At 43.4% G+C, this 21,527-nt stretch overlaps 1 protein-coding gene across 1 annotated transcript in view; it reads left to right on the top strand.

The window, feature by feature from the left end:
• The window catches only part of LOC138667451 (uncharacterized), a 28,798-nt gene extending 18,123 nt beyond the window's left edge, over positions 1-10,675 (top strand). The window contains exons 2-5 of the mRNA XM_069755653.1: positions 4,008-4,070; positions 4,246-4,330; positions 9,696-9,772; positions 10,005-10,675. Of these exons, the coding sequence (XP_069611754.1) occupies positions 4,064-4,070; positions 4,246-4,330; positions 9,696-9,772; positions 10,005-10,537 (702 nt within the window). The 5' untranslated portion in view covers positions 4,008-4,063 and the 3' untranslated portion in view covers positions 10,538-10,675. The remainder of the gene's footprint in view (positions 1-4,007; positions 4,071-4,245; positions 4,331-9,695; positions 9,773-10,004) is intronic.
• The last annotated feature ends 10,852 nt before the right edge of the window (positions 10,676-21,527 follow it).

Below are 21,527 nucleotides of genomic sequence, written 5' to 3'. Positions count from 1 at the left end.
TCAGTTCAGGAGGAGAAAGAAGCAGATTTCCCTGATAAGATATGTTACACAGTTTCTTATTTTTACGGTGAGGCTTTGTCCATCAGACACCTTAAATCATTCAGATGGAGATAAGGCATTCAAGGTGGCATCTAGTGAGTGTCTGGTGCTGTAGCTCCACATCTCCTGTAGGTGCATTCAAGGTGTCATCTAGTGAGTGTCTGGTGCTGTAGGTCCACATCTCCTGTAGGTGCATTCAAGGTGGCATCTAGTGAGTGTCTGGTGCTGTAGGTCCACATCTCTTGTAGGTGCATTCAAGGTGGCATCTAGTGAGTGTCTGGTGCTATAGCTCCACATTTCCTGTAGGTGCATTCAAGGTGGCATTTAGTGAGTGTCTGGTGCTATAGCTCCACATCTCCTGTAGGTGCATTCAAGGTGGCATCTAGTGAGTGTCTGGTGCTGTAGGTCCACATCTCCTGTAGGTGCATTCAAGGTGGCATCTAGTGAGTGTCTGGTGCTATGGCTCCACATCTTCTGTAGGTGCATTCAAGGTGGCATCTAGTGAGTGTCTGGTGCTGTAGGTCCACATCTCCTGTAGGTGCATTCAAGGTGTCATCTAGTGAGTGCCAGACACTCACTTGATGCCACCTCGAGTGCAGCTATAGGAGATATGGAGCTACAGTGCAAGACACTCACTAGATGCCACTTTGAATGCCTTATCTCCATCTGGATGATTTAAGGTGTCTGATGGACAAAGCCTCACCGACCATGGCATCCAGCCAAATGATGTTATTTACCCACAATTAGCGAACAGCAATAGAGGGGACTAATGTTATGATGACAGAGGACTCAGCTGAATGGGTGTCATAAAGACGGTATTGAAGTTTCAGGTCTACGGAAAGAAAGACTCCTTTCAGACGTGTTTGGGACACAAGTACAAGTTCAGAGCTCTGTGCCCTGCAGCTGGGTATCTTTCATTGGCAAAAGCATCCAAGACTGGCGCCTCTGTCTGAATACTAACACTGAGGATCTAGTTAGCTCTGTGTTACAAGATCCACACAATATACGGAGAGGACGACCCAGGGGGAGGCCATTGTACCTAAAATGGTATTATATATGCAGAAACATTTAAAGGAGTCTGCTTTAAGGACAGAGAATCACTTTAGTCTTATATTTTAATATATTTTAAGTGTATACGTGTTTATGAAAAGTTAACTAGAGCTCATACTCCGATTCATATGCGGCCTATTATTCAAGAATCATCACTGATGACATCAACACCAGTAGCCCTGTCCCCAGACTGTGCAGCCAACATGATTAAGTGTTTTGGGTATAGGACAATGGACTGTATGTGCCTTTGCATCTTAGATCCATTCACTTGCATGTCACTGACCTGTTTAGGAAGAAATTAGCTATTTTTCTCTAATCTCATGAACCTTTTTATATTATACTAGATGGTGGCCCCGATTCTAACGCATCGGGTATTCTAGAATATGCATGTCCACGTAGTATATTGTCCAGCCACGTAGTATATTGTCCAGCCACATAGTTTATTGCCCATCGACGTAGTATATTGCCCGGCGACGTAGTATATTGCCCAGTTACGTAGTATTTTGCCCATTTACGTAGTATATTGCCCAGCCACGTAGTATATTGCACATCGACGTAGTATATTGGCCAGCCACGTAGTATATTGCCCAGCCACGTAGTATACAGCACAGAGCCACGTAGTATATTGCACAGCGACGTAGCATATTGCCCAGCCACGTAGTATATTGCCCAGTGATGTAGTATATTGCCCAGCCACGTAGTATACAGCACAGAGCCACGTAGTATATTGCCCATCGACGTAGTATATTGCCCGGCGACATAGTATATTGCCCAGCCACATAGTATATTGCCCAGTTACGTAGTATATTGCCCATTTACGTAGTATATTGCCCAGCCACGTAGTATATTGCACAGCGACGTACTATATTGGCCAGCCACGTAGTATATTGCCCAGCCACGTAGTATACAGCACAGAGCCACGTAGTATATTGCACAGCGACGTAGTATACAGCACAGAGCCACGTAGTATATTGCACAGCGACGTAGTATATTACCGAGCCACGTATGTCACAGGTTAAAAAAATAAAAACTAAACATACTCACCTAACGGTCCGAGGGCCCCTTGTAGTTTAACATACTCACCATTCTGGTTGCTGCTGCTCCTCAGCGTTCCGTCTCTCCGCCTCCTGGGATCCTGTGCAGGTGGGCGCGCGGCTGCTGCCATCTTGCGTTCCCAGGATGCTTTGTGAAATTACCCATATGACTTAGCGGTCTCGCGAGACCGCTAGGTCTTGTGGGTAGTTTCGCAAAGCATCACTGGGAAAGGAAGATGGCGGCAGGCGCGAGCGCCTCAGCGGACAACGGAGGGTGAGTATAGCAGGTTTTTTGTTTTTTTACTATTTTTAACATTACTTTTTTTTACTATTGATGCCGCATAGGCAGCATCAATAGTAAAAGGTTGGGGACACACAGGGTTAATAGCGGCGGTAACAGAATGCGTTACCCGCGGCAACGCGGTCCGTTACTGCCGGCATTAACCCTGTGTTAGCGGTGACGGAGGGGAGTATGGAGCGGGCGCCAGGGAGAGTGACTGCGGGGAGAAAGCAGCGGAGCGCCGGGGACACTGACTGCGGGGAGTGGAGCGCAGGGGACACTGACTGCGGGGAGCGGGGAGTATGGAGCGGGCGCCGGCCACTGACTGCGGGGAGTATGGAGCGACCAGTTTCTTCCGGACTGTGCCCGTCGCTGATTGGTCATGGCTGTTTTGTCCATGGACTCGTAGAAGCGCCTGCGCGCGAAACGGCCGTCATCCTCCCCTGTCTCTCCCCCGCTCCCTCGTATACTACTGCCGATGCCGCATCATGTTTGTGAAGGCTTAAGTGCTAAATAAAGGACATTTTTAGCTGAAGACAGATGGTGAGTGCCGCATTTCTTTCTTATACCTGCTCACTTTGAAAATAAGATCAACCTGCACATAAATGATTGGCAGAAGAAAGTCTGGAGAAGGCTTGTAATGGCTCATGATCCAAAGTATACCACATATCTGTAAAACATAGTGGAGATAGTGTGATGGCATGGGCATGCATGGTTTCCACTGGCACTGGGTCACTAGCGTTGAAAAAGCAGGTGTGTGAAACGCGCGTCACAGGCCGCAAGTAGGACTTCAGCGCTCTGGAAATATTATGGGTAAGCAAGTGATAATTTGAGACAGCTCATGTATTTAATGTGCATGGTGTACTACCTACCCATTAGGGACTTTGTCCAGTTACTTTTGAGCCCCTAAAATGAGGAGGCTTTGTAGAAAACTGGTTGCAATTTCTAAATGTTTCACAGGATATTTGTGTTCAAACCTTTTAAATATTAAACCTGAAAGTCTACAATACACTTCAATTGCCTCTCAGATATTTCATTTTAAATTAAAAAAATAGTGGACTGCAGAGCTGAAATCACAAAGATCCGGTCACTATCCAAATATTAATGGAGCTGTTTATTGATAAATTAATTTGAGTGCTATTTTGGACCAATTTAGGCATGAAATATTATTTGTGTGCGAACAATCACTCTAAAGCAATGACAGAATGAGTTTAATGTATATATGATTTCTCAGAAATATAACTAGAGGCTGAATGTCACTTTTATCATCTTCCCATATATGAGGAGTCAATCAGGCCATATCTCTGATGACATCACCAGTAGCCCCACCCCCAGTAGAATGATGACGCTGGGTGACATCACAGTGTCGTGTCCAGTGTTCTATGTATTATAGTAACTAGAGTCTTTTGAGTGTTATGGAGGTGTGGAGATTTATTCTAACATTGTTGGGGATTCGCTCATGGTTAGCAAGTGAGAACATCTCAGAGACACCTGCAGGTAACGGATATTATCACTCAGGGTTATACAAGTTTTTAGGGTTACAGTATTGAGGTCATCAATCATGGGTTTCATGTCCTCATTTCACTCCTTTCTCTTCTGGTCAGAGAATCTCCATGCATGGAAGAAGACAATCCCCCAATCGAATGGCATCAGTGACAAAATGAACAGTGAGTAGTCAATTCCTTCCCAACTTCTACTCCCATCTTGCTATACCACGTCCTGACTGTAGTGGAGAATGATTGGTCCTATAAAGTGATGTGTTACTGGAAATGTAATGTGGTGCCTTTGATCTATGCAATATTTTATCTGTAAAAAGAATAACTGACCTCTTGTTTTCTTTAGTTCCAGGCCTCATCATGCTTCATTATACCCTACCTGTATGTTTTTATATAATATTCTTGCTAATGATGGTGATCTTGCTCTACTGGTGAGTTTCCATATTCTAGTCTTCATATTACATTTTTCTCCATACACTACACTGCCTGTCCTACAGGGGGTGCAAAAACTACTGCAGCTGGGTTATATTACAGGGGGAGGTCAGGCACTGCTATAATCATATAGCCACATCTCCCTTTCCTCGTGCTGCAGTATTAAGATATAGATCATGGAATCATAGATTGTTAGAATGGAAGGGACCTCTAGGGTCATTGTGTCTCCCTGCTCAATGCAGGATTCACTAAACCATCTCAGTCAGATATCTGTCCAGCCTCTGTTTGAAGACTTCCATTGAAGAACTCACCACCTCTCGTGTCAGCCTTTTCCACTCATTGATTACCCTAACTGTCAAAAAGCTTTTTCTAATATCTAATCTGTATCTTCTCCCTTTCAGTTTCATTCCATTGCTTCTCGTGTTTCCATGTGCAAATGAGAATAATATTGATCCCTCTACGCTGTGACATCGCTTCACATATTTGTAGCCAGCTATTAAAGGGAACCTGTCACCCCCCCCCCCCAGGCGGTTTTAACTAAAAGAGCCACCTTGTGCAGCACTAATGCTGCATTCCGCCAAGGTGGCTCTTTTAGTTCGGGTCCCTGCAAATGCAGGGGGCATGTCTTTTCCTCCATGACACACGCCTCCCAGCTGTCACTCAGGGCCTCTGTGCGCCAGTCGCCACCTCCATTTCCTTCCTGAACGTCCCCGGCGCCTGCGCTGTAAGTTTTTTTTCGGGCATGCGCAGTTTGCGCTGCCCTTCGACTCCCAGCACATGATGGGAACTTACAGTGCAGGCGCCGGGGACATTCAGGAAGGAAATGGAGGCGGCGTCCGGTGCGCGGAGGCCCTGAGTGACGGCTGGGAGGCGTTTGTGTCAGGGGCGAAAAGACATGCCCCCCTGACAAACTTCAGGTATGAGGGGCACATTATAAAAGCGATTATTTCAGCATTTGCAGGGACCCGAACTAAAAGAGCCACCTTGGCAGAATGCAGCATTAGTGCTGCACAAGCTGGCTCTTTTAGTTAAAAACGCCTGGGGGTGTGACAGGTTCTCTTTAAGTCTCCTCTTAGCCTTCTTTTTTGCAAGCTAAACATTCCCAGCTCCTTTAACTGTTCCTCGTAGGACATACTTTGCAGTCCGCTCACCATCCTGGTAGCTCTTCACTGAACTTGCTCCAGTTTTTCAATGTCTTTTTTAAAATGTGGTGCCCAGAACTGGCTTGACCAAGGATGAGTAGAGGGGCATAATTACTTCATGTGATCTAGACTCAATGCTTCTTTTAATGCATCCTAGAACTGTGTTTGCCTTTTTTGCTGCTGTATCACACTGTTGCTTCATGTGCAGTCTGTGATCCATTAGTATACCCAAGATTTTTTCACATGTGCTGTTACTTAGTTCTATTCCTCCAATTCTGTAGATGTAATTTTCGTTTTTCTGGCCCAGATGTAGAATCTTGCATTTCTCTGTGTTAAATACCATTCTAATAGTCGCTGCACATTGTTCAAGCTTATCTAGATCCTTCTGAATCCTTTATCTGTCTTCTCTTGTGTTAGGGTACCGTAACACTGTGCAATTTTGATCGCTACGACGGCACGATTCGTGACGTTCGAGCGATATAGTTACGAGATCGCAGTGTCTGACACGCTCCTGCGATCAGGGACCCCGCTGAGAATCGTACGTCGTAGCAGATCGTTTGAAACTTTCTTTCATCGTCTAGTGTCCCGCTGTGGCGGCATGATTGCATGGTGTAACATATATCGTATACGATGTGCGCATGGTAACCAACGGCTTCTACATCGCACATACGTCATGAAATTATCGCTCCAGCGTCGTAGATTGCAAAGTGTGACAGCAGTCTACGACGCTGGAGCGATATTGTTACGACGCTGGAGCGTCACGGATCGTACCGTCGTAGCGATGAAAATTGCACTGTGTGACGGTACCCTTAGCTATCCCTCCTAGCTTTGCATGATATGCAAATTTGATTAGTTTACCTTCAGTTTCCTTATCTAGATCATTTATAAAAATGTTGAACAACACTGGGGCCAGGACAGAGCCTTGTGGTACCCCACTTGAAACATTCTTCCAATTGCATGTGCAGCCATTAATTACCACTCTTTGAGTAAAATCAATGAGCCAGTTATGAATCTACCTAAACGTAATCTTATCAATCCCATACTTGATAATTTTTTCAATAAGGATAGTATGAAATACTTTATCAAATGCTTTGTTGAAGTCCATATATAATATATCTAACGCATTTCCCTGATTCACCCAGTCAGTGATTCCATCATAGAAGGAAACTTGTTTAGTCTAGCATGACTTGTTTGCTACAAATCCATGCTGGCGTTGCTTAATTACGGTACTGTATTCTTATCCAAGTACTTACATAAATACTGTTTAATAATTTGATCAAAGATCTTTCCTGCTATAGAAGTAAGGCTCACTAGCCTGTAACTTCATGACTCATCATCTATCCTTTTTAGAAGATAGGGTCAACATTTGCCTTTCTCTCCAATCTTCTGAGGCTTCTGTTCTCCAGGATTTTTAAAAGATTCTGGCTAGTGGTTCTGTAGTTTCCTCTGCTAACTCTTTCAGTACCCTAGAATGTAATTAATTTGAACAAGGAGATTTAAATTAATTTAAATTTTATTTCCCTCACCATCTCTCTGTTAATAGATAGTGTTGATGTTGCAATTGCTTTCTTAGAGAAGACAGATGCAAAATAGGAATTTAAAAATTCGGCCTTCTCAATATTACTTTTGACCACTTCACCCTTTTCATCCTGGAAAAATCCTATAGCATTTTTGACTTTTCTTTTGCTTTTGACATAACCCCTCAAATCCTTTTTTACTGCATTTCGTCTCCCTTGCAAGCCTCACTTCATTACTGGCTTTAGTTCTTCTAACGCTTTCCTTCAACCTTGCAGACAGTATTGTATTCTTCTTTAGACATGCCCCCCTCTTTCCATTTAATATACTTGTCTTTTTACCTTTTTAACAAGTGACTAAATTCTGTGTTCATCCATCCTGGTCTCTTTAAATGCTTCCAATTCTTCCTTCTTTTCGGGATTGTTACGGAATGTGCAGCGAGAATTTCATTTAGCAAAATCTCCCATCCTTCTTTGACATTTCTGTCCTTTAGAACATCCAGCAATTGAACCTTTCCTACCCTCTTTCTGAGTCCAACCTTAAAGTCTAAAGGTACCGTCACATTTAGCGACGCTGCAGCGATCTAGACAACGATCCTGATCGCTGCAGCGTCGCTGTGTGGTTGCTGGAGAGCTGTCACACAGACAGCTCTCCAGCGACCAACTATGCGAAGTCCCCTGGTAACCAGGGTAAACATCGGGTTACTAAGTGCAGGGCGGCGCTTAGTAACCCGATGTTTACCCTGGTTACCAGCGTAAACGTAAAAAAAAACAAACACTACATACTTACATTTCGGTGTCTGTCCCCCGGCGCTGTGCTTTCCTGCACTGACTGTGAGCGCCGGCCGGAAAGCACAGCGGTGACGTCACCGCTGTGCTCTGCTTTCCGGCCGGCGCTTACACAGTGCAGAGAAGCACAGCGCCGGGGGACAGACACCGGAATGTAAGTATGTAGTGTTTTTTTTTTTTTACGTTTACGCTGGTAACCAGGGTAAACATCGGGCTACTAAGCGCGGCCCTGCACTTAGTAACCCAATGTTTACCCTGGTTACCAGTGAAGACATCGCTGAATCGGCGTCACACATGCCGATTCAGCGATGTCTGCGGGAGGTCCAGCGACGAAATAAAGTTCTGGACTTTCTGCTCCGACCAACGATGGCACAGCAGGATCCTGATCGCTGCTGCGTGTCAAACTGAACGATATCGCTAGCCAGGACGCTGCAACGTCACGGATCGCTAGCGATATCATTCAGCGTGAAGGTTCCTTTAGTCTTTGCTGTTCTTCCTCCTCTTGTAATCCAAAATTTGAGGATAACATGATCGTTGTCTCCTAAATTCCCAGCCACCTTTACTTCCTCAACCAGTTCCTCCATGTTGGTAAGAATTAGGTCCAAGATTGCAGATGCACTGGAAGCCATATCTTTCCTGCTTGGTATACATTGGATGCTATATCCTTCCTGCCTGCTATACCCTGTATGCCATATCCTTCTTGCTTGGAATACACTGGATGTTAGATCCTTCCTTCCTGGTATACAATGGGTGCCATATCCTTCCTGTCTGGTATACACTGGATGCCATATCCTTCCTGCCTGGTATACGCTGGATGCCATATTCTTCCTGTCTGGTATACACTGGATGCCATATTCTTCCTGTAAGGCATACACTGGATGCCATATCCTTCCCTCCTAGTATACACTGGACACCATATCCTTCCTGTCTGGTATACACTGAATGCCATAGCCTTCCTGTCTGGTATACACTGGATGCCATATCCCTCCTGCCTGGTATACACTGGATGCCATAATCTTTATTAATAATAATCTTTATTTTTTTATATAGCGCTAACATATTCTGCAGCGCTTTACAGGTTGCACTCATTATCATCGCTGTCCCCGTTGAGGCTCACAATCTAAATTCCCTATCAGTATGTCTTTGGAATGTGGGAGGAAACCGGAGTACCTGGAGGAAACCCACACAAACACGGAGAGAACATACAAACTCTTTGCAGATGTTGTCCTTGGTGGGGTTTGAACCCAGGACTCCAGCGCTGCAAGGCTGCTGTGCTAACTGCGCCACTGTGCTGCCCTGCATATCCTTCCTGTCTGGTATACACTGGATGCCATATCCTTCCTGCTTGGTATACACTGGATGCCATATTTTTGTTTTTTTTCTAGCATTTTACAGACATCCTCATCATTTGTGTCTCTGACTTAGAATTTAAATTCCTTATCAGTATGTCTTTCAGTGTTGAAACACACGCAAACATGTGGAGAACATAGAAGCTCCTTGCAGATGTTGTCCTTGATGGGACTTGAACCTAAGGACCCCAGTGCTGCAAAGTGACAGCCCTAGCCACTGAGCCACCATGCTACCCATAGCTTCCAACCTGACATACACTGGACACCATATCCTTCCTGCCTGTATACACTGGATGTCATATCCTTCTTGCCTGGTATACACTGGAGGCCATATCCTTTTTTCTTGGTATACACTGGAGGCCATATCCTTTTTTCTTGATATACACTGGAAGGCCATATCCTTTTATCTTGGTATACACTGGGACACCTTATCTTTCCTACCTGGTATACGCTAGACCTTTAAATCTTACTCTCTGTAGTGGGGAAGTGGATCAAGAGTGTATTGTGATTGGTAATGGGATATTATTCTTTGTAGCATTCTTTGTATAAAGACATTTCTTTGTGTCACAGTTACATGTATAAGACTCTACATCGTTGTGCCAATCCGGACCAGAAAGAACTGGACGATATAGTGGTGGAGTCACCAGGTAACTATTACTATATAATAGCATATTACCGGGGTATGGGCAGAACTTTGGTATACTTGTCATTACTGGGGATATCACACTTTGGTGTCCTTCTATTACAGTGGAAATCAGCAGAATGCAGCCGTGAGTTAAGTTGTGTCCGCTGATGGGCAGCAGCGCTACAATATTGCAATGCAGATATTCTTATAGGGATAGATTCTGCTACATCTGATAGTTTCCTTTTATTTTGCAGCTATTGAGGAAACTGTGATTCAGATAAAAAACAAACCAGAAGTGAGAAATGTGGAGAGTACAGAAGAGGTGGTGGAGAAAAATGAAGAAACACCAACGACAAATGAAGAAAAGGCAATTAGACAGGAGGTGATGGAGATACGTGAAGAAACACCAACGATAAATGAAGAAAAGGCGAGTATACAGGAGGTGATGGAGATACATGAAGAAACACCAACTATAAATGAAGAAAAGGCGAGTATACAGGAGGTGATGGAGATACATGAAGAAACACCAACTATAAATGAAGAAAAGGCGAGTATACAGGAGGTGATGGAGATACATGAAGAAACACCAATGATAAATGAAGAAAAGGCGAGCATACAGGAGGTGATGGAGATACGTGAAGAAACACCAGCGATAAATGAAGAAAAGGCACTGGAAACCACTAATACCAAGGAGAAAATCGTCAGAAAGGAGAAGACAATGATTCAGAAATGGCTGAAGAAGAAAACACATAAAAAAAGGGAGACAAAAAATAAGGGGAACATTTAAGTTCCAGTTCCCCCCACACTGGTCCAGATGCCATTTCTTTAGGGATACTGCGTGTGTAATCGGGAGTTAAACAAGAAAAATAAAAAAAATTGTGTGTAGAACATCCTGAACAAAAATATATAAAAAGTTCTTCCTAAACCCGAGCAGTTTTACTATTACCGTATATGATGTGTACAGATTATGGGGTCATTTATTCAGGGCTGAGGTCTCTGTTACTTTCTTATGGTTTCTTGGGGGGTTTGTGCTTCCTCTCTCAGACCCAATCATCCCACTTGAGCTTAGATATGTGACAAGTCAAAAGATGCCCCACATTTTTTACAGTGTTGCTCACTGTGGGATAGATTTTACACATTATGTTGCCTCTTATTAGAAAAATTAATGTGGTATACAGCATTTGCACCCAAAAAATTGCCAGCGAAGCTTCTGTTTAATTGAATCTTTATTGTAAGTTTTTTTTTTTACAATTTATAGAAGTAACAAGTACAAATAGATGTCAGGGGTTTTCAATCAAAGTAATTTACAATTTTCCAAAATACAAAAGAAGGGACGTGTTTAACATATAGTGCCATGTCCACAGTGACTATCAGGAAGAAATTCGGAAAGGGTCTCTCCCCAAAGACGAAAGAATCATTAATTGGAGCATGCCACTTTTTAGATGCCCCTGATTCATTAAGAGGCATGTGTCTCTTAATGAAATAGGTGACCTCAAGACCGATGTTCTAGTCTTAATGAATACAGGCTGTAGAGTCTTGATGAGGGGGGGTGTACTGGCCACGCCAGTCGAGATGAAGGGGCTTGCTGGAGTCAGGTGCCTGATTCATTAGGAGCTGAATGCTACTGTACTCTCATCTCTTCTGGTACAAATACTTGTTACAGACTCTTCCTCTGCTAATACTCTTTCTGTTCACACCATTGTTTCTGCAAGCAAGTTATCAGTTTGTCAATACCTCACTGCTATCCTGTGGTTAACCATATACCTGCTATAAGCTCCTGACAGCATGCATCATATGATTTCTGAAAGGTCCTAACTGCATATGTATCTGCTATTAATTATTTGCTTGCTGCAAGGGCTGGATTGCCTATACTTATTGTTTCCTTTGGGTAACTGTGTCTTTGCAAGCAAGTTAGAAGATTGTAAATCTACTGTGCCCATGTGTATTCGCATATCTTGCTCCACTTCTTCTGGTGCTTCCTGCTCCACTTGTCTGTCTGCCATCCTGCATAACCTACTGTCCTGGTCCTTGTTGATCCACGTACCGTTTGGCAAGACACCCTATGCTGCACCGCTGCCTATGATCCATACTTCTCACCCTGACCTACGATTATAGAATTCATCTTACCTGGTGAGCCTTTAACACTTCCGCACAGCAGTGCATAAAAAGCCCACCTGGTCTTTAGAAATCAAGTTTGGAAGTGTAGGGCCAACAACTTTGAAATGATATAAAGATCAGTATTAAAAGAAAAAGTAGGGTGGTAATTAAGACGTTCTGATGAGTACATTGCCCAATTTTGGAAAAACTTTTTCTGTACAGAGACATTTATAAATGACTTACAGTATAAGTATGTAAAACCATTCCTCCCCAGAGACTTCTCATTTGGTCATTCTTTGACGGGTTTTGTTAAATCTTTTATAGTGAATGTTGCATTACAGGTTTGTAGTGCCACAGAGGACAAAGGGAGAAGATGGCATACATCTAGATATGATTTAAGTTGTCAGTCTCAAACCACATACTTTATCTCTACCCTATGACCAACAATGTTGAAACTCACCCTTGGCATGGAGGAATGCAAAATGCAGCACGGGTTTTGGTACCATAGCCATTTAGATAACGTGCATTAGAGAACTGGTTATAGGCAATGGTTGCCCCTTTTATTTCTTTTCTGATGTGTCATCAGCAGTATTTTCTGTCTTCTCTAGCAGAACCAAGAAAAAATGCTTCCTATTCCCTCTCCCCTAGTGAAGATGGCTTGTATTACATGATTTAGTATTCCTAGTTAGTGGACTGCATACTGCAGAGACAAGTGCTCTTCCCAGTCACACTTGTCCTGCCTCAAGGGCAGCGGAGATGTATCATAAAGCCAATATGACAGATTGTAGATTGCAGCACAGATGCTAAAGGATCCCACGCCCTGCACACCAATAAAAGTGCCAGTCAAATAAGCAATGATAGCGTTGACTGCAGAGAGATGGTTGTCCTGGTGAACACTGGTACATTTCTATACAATATATACCACTAATATAAAGTCATAATTCTCCAGAGGTAAGGCTGTTACCAGTGGTGTAACTTGAAACTCATGGGCCACGATGCAAAAGCTCCAACGGGGCCCCCAAATATTTAAAATCTTTAATAGCAATAGTCTTTTTCTATAGGCCAAAGGGACTTTTAGGGCCCCCTAGGCTCCAGGGCCCGGGTGCGATTGCAACCCCTGCACCTGTTGTAGTTACACCCCTGGCTGTGACTAAAATATAGGTGACTACTAGAGGCACCCGGTTATTTTCTTCTATTTTGATCAGAAAAGTAGAAAAGCCATCCAACCAAGACAAGGTGTACGCAATGAGGATGGTCCTATCTTTAGAATTTCACATTTCTCCTCTATAGACAAGGCCACAGTGTGAATTGCACATATACCAACAAGTATGACAGCCCACTTCTTTGTTTTTTCTTTTGTTCCTTGTACTTTGTACACACGGGGGTTCGGCCCCCTTCATGAGCTGTGCATCTTGTCTATGTAGCTTTCCGTGAGCAGGTGTAAAACAGACAGGACTGGGTCCTGCTCTGCTCCCACCCATTCACGAGCCCTAACGGACTGGAATATAGATTACACAGGAGCATTCTTGGGAACAGAACGATTGGCAATACGATCATTCTGTCCCCATACAGCACCATGTTGTTCGTAGCATGTCCCTGTTTACATAGTTATGAGAGTTGCCAAAATAATTTTTTTTAGATTGGTTAAATGATCTGTAGATGAAAATTTTGTTTGTTTGTCATGTGATGACTGGTTGATGATCTGAAACAAATGTTCTTACAAATACTCCTTTACCATTTTTGGCCCAACTGTAAAGGCAGTCTTAAGCCCCATACACTTTAGATAGCTGTCAATAGTTCAACCAGCAGCTATCTTGCCCGATACCTCGGAGAGTGAGCACTACTGTGTTCTCTATGAGAAAGCCGCTGCCAGATTCCTCTAGCGGTGGATTTTTCTTAGAGGACAAAAGTATTGTTAGTCCAAAATCGGACATGCAGGATGCTTATCTGACCCCGACATTGTCTATCGGGGGAGCCCATTTACATGTCACACGATCCCCATCAATATCGGCCTACTGCATTGGGGGCCATACAACCTTGTTTATTATGAACGCCAGGTATAGTCTTATGTACACATCGCTACGGAAGATTGTCATCTTGTAGTTTATCCAGAGAGAGATGTAAAGCTGAGATTACAACACCGAGAACTCGAATTTCCAGTTTATTATAGGAAGATGACAGAGGTGACACCTATGTGTGTTATTATCCTCTCTATTCGTATTCAGTTTGCGGTAGAGAGAGCTTGGTGTGTTTTATATATACCGTATATATTTATTGTTATTATTGTCTTTCTATAGCTCAGAGCTCATTCTACACATATCCAATCTATTTAAAGAATATTTACCTACAGATCTGAGATATGGCACTCTTCAGTAACAGATTGTACCCCACAACAGTACAAATGCCTCCAAAGTGTCTGCCAAGCCATGTCGGACTGCCAAGGGTCCACCAGTGAACAACTCCAGGGCCCCACTTTTCAGCTACATGCAAATGTGACGTTATCCTCAATCACAAATCTGTATAACAATGAATGGGGTAGATTGTTAAATGAATAAGATGCTGCCTTTATCTGTACAAGTATATTGTGCCAAGTACTGCTCATATAAGAAAGTGGCGGCCCACCGGAGTATTCTCCTGCTCTCCTGTGGGCCAGTCCAAGTCTGCTGCTAAGTGCTTCTCCATATACCCAACTCAACAGGTGCGTAACTACAATAGTTGCAAGGGTTGCAATTGCACCTGGGCCCTGGAGCCTAAGGGGCCCAAAAAATCCTTTTGACCTATGGAAAAAGAATTACTCTTAAAGATTTGCTATAATAGGGACCCCGTTGGAGCTTCTGCATTGAGGCCCATGAGCTTCAAATTGCACTACTGTAACTCAATAAACAGACCATCATTATCAGTGTCTGATTTCTGGGAGGCTGACCACTACCGGGGGGGGGGGGGGGGGGGGGCTGGGACCACTACCAGAAACTAGCACGATTTGGTGAGACTCCCCAAAACTTTCTCCCGTCAATTTCATGCTTGCATTATATTCCTAATAACCAAATTGTTCTCTTTGAGATTTATACAGAGCAAGAGAAGCTGCAAGCAAATTCCATGCAGTATCTCTCTAGGCAAGGGGCGGAAATAGTATTTGTGTAGGGGCCCAAGAAGTAAAAGGGGGTCTCTTCCATCTCCAATGCAGCAAACCTGTCCGAGATGCATTATTGGACTGCAAAGGGCCCTTATACTGTTCTTGCACAGGGGCCCCCTCCTGTCTGTGTCCGCCCCTATCTCCAGGTGTCGGCGGACAGACTACAGGCACCATGTATGACACTTGAATTTAATCTGATTGATCTAAACTGATAGAAAACCTTATGGCATCCGTTTGCATCATTTTTTTCTATGAGCTTTAATGTGAAGTGAGGCAGTGAATAATGCCACATAAGTGCTATCCTCAGAAGCCGAGTGCCCATGCGTTTCAGATTTGGGCGCTAGCCCCTGTTCCCCAGGCTGGGGTGTCTTTTCCTCGAAGCTTATCCAGTTCAATAAGAATTATAGATATTGGCAGCAGCCACAAAGAGGTGTTGACAATGTATTGTTCACATGAATAATAGCTCTGCCCTCACATACTAGTTCTTTGCGGTTGGCAGAGATTAGAAGCATTTCCGATGCCAGCCTCCCAGCGGGCAAAATCCTTCTGCTTAGGAAGAAAGCTGTTTGCTAGTCTATCGGAAGATCTCACAAAAGCTTCTCCCAGAGCAAAGAGCGCCAACCCCCATTTGTTACAGCTCCATGTGTACTTAAAATGCCAGGCACTACCTGAGTCCCATCTATTTGCATGTGTGCATCTAGTTATTAAAAACGTTCCGGCTTAAGAAAAAAAAACATTTTTTTTTATTTTTACATTTTGTACAGCATGGAAAGTTCTGAAACCTTTCAAATCAACTTTTACTGTCTTCATTTCTGTAAAAAAAATGGCTTCCAAACCCCAACTTTTCCACAGTCTACTTGCCTACAGCTGCATTGATATCAGAACGTACTCCTTTGGAGTACAGATGATGGCAGTGATGGGTCAGCTCAGCACCTGGGTCTCACTAACTCTGGGGAAAAGCTGCTGCACGAGATTATTCTGGCACAACACTCAGAGGAGGAGGCAGGAGCTGACCCATCACTGCCATCATCTGTACTCCAAAAGGAGTACGTTCTGATATCAATGCTGCAGAAAGCAGGCAAACAGACCGGGTAGAAGCTAGGGTTTGGAAGCCTCTAAGGCTAGTTTCACATTAGCGTTTTGAGGAGCTGCGGAGGGCTGCGGACTTCCTCTGTGAAGCTCCGCCCTCGGCCGCACCTCCACCTCTAGCTCCGCCTACTTCTGCATGCGGCCTGCGTACCTATCTTTAACATTAGGTACGCAGGTCGTGCAGCTGTATGCGGATGCTTCCGCATGCGTCGTTTTGACAATGCGGAGAAAAAAAATTGCTACAAGCTGCGTCCTACGCTGGTCGCCGCATCGTCAAAACGATGCATGCGGAAGCATCCGCATACAGCCGCATGACTTGCGTACCTAATGTTAAAGATAGGTATGCAGGCCGCATGCAGAAGTAGGCGGAGCTAGCAGCAGAGGTGCGGCCGAGGGTGGGGCTTCACAGAGGAAGTCCGCAGCCCTCCACAGTTCCTCAAAACGCTAATGTGAAACCGGCCTTACATGCAATTTTTTTACAGTAATGAAGACGAATCTCCTAATAAAGGGATTTCCAAAGTTTCAGAACTTTCTATACTGGACAAAACAATACGTTGCAGGTCACTTACTGATTGACCTGCAACTGGTTACTATCAGAAACTTTGCATAAATTGATAGTACAAGTGAGTATAAGAAATTTTGCAATAAGGCTTATAAGAAATTATGTTTCTTTCGTCACCTCTCTTAGTTCCCCCTGAATTCAGCATTCATTCTTAAACACTGCCAAAATCTATCCTGTTCAAGTCTAGGAATGCCTCCTTACTGATGGATCAGATTGCAGCTGCCTATCGAAATCTGTAAAGAAGGGAGAAGAAAACGCAGAGAGCGATACTAAAAAGCATCAGCACCTTGGGGTGTTTTATGTCACCCTTGAACTGGATTCACAGCTACACTGCTTTGTGCTGCTGTGTAATGTCCTTCATGCTTCTGCACAAGTAAACTACATAGAGACAGGAGAGCAGTAGAGATGAGCAAACCCAACTGTAAAGTTTGGGGTTCATACCGGTGCCGAACTCCGAATACGAACTTCTCCTGGAAGTTCGTTTTACAGTTCGGGAGTTCGGATAGGATAGGCAGAAAGAGAAAGAGAGAAGAGAGAGAGAAAGAGAGAGAGAGAGTTTCCAGCTTCAAAGTGTGGGTCCCCATTGATTTATATGGGGTTCGGGTTCAGGTTCAAATTCAGATACAGTTCTGGTACCCGAAACTAAAGTTTGGTCGAAGCCAACAAACTCGGACTTCCATGGGTCCGCTTGTCCCTAGAGAGCAGGAATTCCTGACTGTGTGTATGGTTTATAGTAGCTAATCTCTACCCACTAGCTCAGAGACAAGTGAAATTTAGAAATACAGCCAGTAGAGGGAAACATTTACGAAAATTAAATATTCAAGTCTTGAAATAATGACGTATGGCTGGAACTACCAAGTTATGTGGTCGAAAGGCACCAGGAATAAGTTGTGGCCACAATTTCTGAACCCCTAAACTTTTACCATTTTTACATATGCAGCAGCACGGTGTATGGGGCAGCACGGTGGCAAAGTGGTTAGCACAGTAGCCTTGCAGCGCTGGGGTCCTGGGTTCTAATCCCACCCAGGACAACATCTGCAAAGAGTTTGTATGTTCTCTCCGTGTTTGCGTGGGTTTCCTCCGGGCACTCCGGTTTCCTCCCACATTCCAAAGACATACTGATAGGGATTCTAGCTTGTGAGCCCCATTGGGGACAGTGATGATAATGTGTGCAAAAACTGTAAAGCGCTGCAGAATATGTTAGCGCTATATAAAAAAAAATAAAAAAAAATAAAGATATGCAGGAAGATAAATGAACCATCATTTCTGAGTGAACCTCCATGTCAAGAGCATCCGATCCTATAGGATAACCAATTTGTTTAAAGGTCACCTGTCACATGTATGATGACATGATGAGGGATGAGATCACTGAACAAAGCTTGTGTGAGGTCAGCAGTCAATGCGCAGATGCGGGATTTCAAGCAGTGATTGGGTGGATCATCATGTTAATTGGGAGGAGGGTCTAGGAAAAACATTAGGTTCATCTCTTCAACTCACATCACTAGCATGCCCGACGGGAAATGTTTAGGAGGAAAAGTGTCTCCTATAACAAGTTATTAACAGATTTGCGGGAAGTTTTATAGGCTTGTTTCACAGTATATAGTTATCTATTAAAGCTAAATGAGGATGACAAATTATTTTAGTACTTAGTGGGTTCAGCATCCATAAATAAATCTATGATGGGGATGCTCTAAAATGACAGTTAAATGCGATTTTTTATTTTTTTTAAATGCCTGACATTTGAATAAAGTACAATACTGATTAGGTAAACTAGATAAAAATAAATAGTAAAAATAGGATAACCCTATATGTAACTTCCTAGCACTTTTGGTACTTTAACAATCAAAATTCAAAGGTGACACTCCTTTTGTGTCTGCACTGTCATCCAATATTACTTATGAATCATATAATCAGCTAATTGTTCAAAATGTAATATTATTATCAGAATTACTCTCAATATAAGCAGAAGCAATTAAACCAGTAAACATACACGTCACCCACCTGTCATTGCCAGCAGGTGTTTATATGTGCAGGAGGAATTGGCCCATGTTATTTAACGGGTAAAATAGCAAGTGCTTATGAAAACAACTTTACAATTAAAGGGGTTTGCAATAAAGGATTACGTCCTGACACTTGTCAATGTAATGTATATACACCAGCCCCACTGTCTCTTATGTAATGTATATGCACCAGCCCCACTGTCTCCTAAGTGATGTATGCACCAATCACACCATCTCCTATGTAATATATGCACTAACCCCGCTGTCTCCTATGTGATGTATATGCACCAGCCCCACTGTCTCCTATGTAATGTATACACCAGCCCCACTGTCTCTTATGTAATGTATATGCACCAGCACCACTGTCTCTTATGTAATGTATATGCACCAGCCCCACTGTCTCTTATGTAATGTATATGCACCAGCCCCACTGTCTCTTATGTAATGTATATGCACCAGCACCACTGTCTCTTATGTAATGTATATGCACCAGCCCCACTGTCTCCTAAGTGATGTATGCACCAATCACACTATCTCCTATGTAATATATGCACTAACCCCACTGTCTCCTATGTAATGTATATGCACCAGCCCCACTGTCTCTTATGTAATGTATATGCACCAGCCCCACTGTCTCCTACATGATGTATGCACCAATCACACCATCTCCTATGTAATATATACACTAACCCCGCTGTCTCCTATGTGATGTATATGCACCAGCCCCACTGTCTCCTAAGTGATGTATGCACCAATCACACCATCTCCTATGTAATATCTGCACTAACCCCACTGTCTCCTATGTGATGTATATGCATCAGCCCCACTGTCTCTTATGTAATGTATGCATCAGCACCATTGTCTCCTATGTAATGTATACAACAGTCTCAGTGTCTCCTATGTAGTGTATACAGCAGTCTCAGTGTATCCTATGAAATATATACAGCAGTCTCAGTGTATCCTAAGTGTTGTATATACAACAGTATTGGTGTCCCCTATTTGATGCATATACAGCTGTCTCGGTGTTTCCTATGTTATGTATATACTGCAGTCTCAGTGTCTCCTATGTCATGTATACACAGCAGTCTCAGTGTATGCTATATGATGTATATACAGCAGGCTCAATGTCTCCTATGTGATGTATATAAAGCAGGCTGAACGTCACCTATGTGATTTATAGACAGCAGTCTCAGTATCTCCTATGTGATGTATGTAAAGTAGACCTACCACCACTTGACTTCTATAACTGTAAAGTGAGTAGTGATGAATGTTACACTTTCAGATGCTATCCGAGAGCAGTCTGATATTTGCCATACACTCCTTGACTTGCATGGCTGATTGCAATCTGAATCGGTGATGCAAGCTGAATCTAATTCGGTGATGTGTACGGCCCCATAGAATAACATTGATTTGAGTGCGATTCGATGTTTTGTCGGAGCGCATTTAGGTAAAAAATACACTTGCCTGCACCTGCCCTTAGGGTGAGCAAACATATTGCATTTACTGCGATACATTTATTTTGATGATAAAAAAGAACGAAGTCTCTTTCATTATATCGAGAAAAAGTTGTTTCCTTTTTGTAACTTTCTATGAACTCTTGAAAAAAAAAAAAGTTTATGTTAGAAGAGAGAGAGGGCCATTAGGAGAAGTAGCTTGAAGTGTGGGCTGTTCCCAGAATGTGAGTCTCTTCCAGGGACGAGTGTACCTGAGTTTACATTAGAGCTGAAATGGTTTCAGAAAGTAACTCAATAGCTCAGAAGTGGCTTGTTGCAGGGACACAAACTTGTAACCTGGAATTGTCAAAGCGCAACCCCCACCCTGCACTTCAGCTACGTGCTGGGAAAAAAAAAAAGTTACAAAAGGTAAAGTGAGTAATGCGAAACCCTCTGAACCTGCCTAATCCTGTTTCCCCGATTCAGTTGTGTCTGGGAACAAACACCAATCATCATCCTGAGGAGGGGGGAGGGGAACAGGTAATGAACTTGTCTTGATTGCAGTGTTCCTCTGAGAAACGTGTCAACACAAAGCCGGGTGACGAGGTCACCAACACCTCGCTTATTACAGATACGGTAATGCCACCTCACCTGCATCACCTCCACCTTTAGGTCTAGTGTGACAAGATGTCCGCCAGAGACAGAACCGCTTTCCTCATGATCCTGGAGGTAGCAATGGACAATGACGTGAGGGCATTAGGTCTTGCGAAAGGAGATTAATTGATGGAGAAAAAGCTTGAAATGTATAATAAACAGAACACAATTGGGCAACAGTCAGTCGATGTGACTCGAACAGGGCCTTCAGATGTGTGCAATATGCGAAAGGCCAAATCGGACCCCTACTGCCCCCTGATCCTCGTCCCCTTACTAAACGGAAGTACCGATCATAAGAGTACAATCTCCTCTTCACCGTGGATTTTATTGTTTCAAATCCACAGCAAAATCTACAAGGTTTTGCGAAGCTGTTGCAAATTTACATGTGGATTTATAGAGGATTTTGCATTCATGGCAAAAATTCACACTATAAATTCACCGATTTTTTTCGGCAGTGCGTGGCTGAAAATACGATGAAACCTCATCCACTTTGCCACTACTGTATTCTGATTAAAAATATCAGCCCTTAAATCTGGATGGAGAGTGCACACCATCTCCAACACAAGCCCCCCATGTCAACTGGCCATTTATGAAGGGTTGATGATGAAAGGGGTCATGGTCATGATGGACATTTACGGCATATCACCATGTCCTGTCAAAAATGTCAAATATGTGCAACTGTCCCACATCCCTCTTTAGAATGTGGGTCCTTTTATCCACCCTGACCGCAGTAAGAGGAGGGGTCATGACACTGGCGGACACAGACAGAAAAGGGCCCCTGTTCAAGAACAATATATGGGCCCTTTGCA

The sequence above is a fragment of the Ranitomeya imitator genome, chromosome 2 (genome assembly GCF_032444005.1).
Source record: "Ranitomeya imitator isolate aRanImi1 chromosome 2, aRanImi1.pri, whole genome shotgun sequence".
NCBI lineage: Eukaryota > Metazoa > Chordata > Amphibia > Anura > Dendrobatidae > Ranitomeya > Ranitomeya imitator.
Note: the sequence above shows the minus strand (reverse complement) of the source record. Positions and strands in the feature narration are given on the sequence as shown.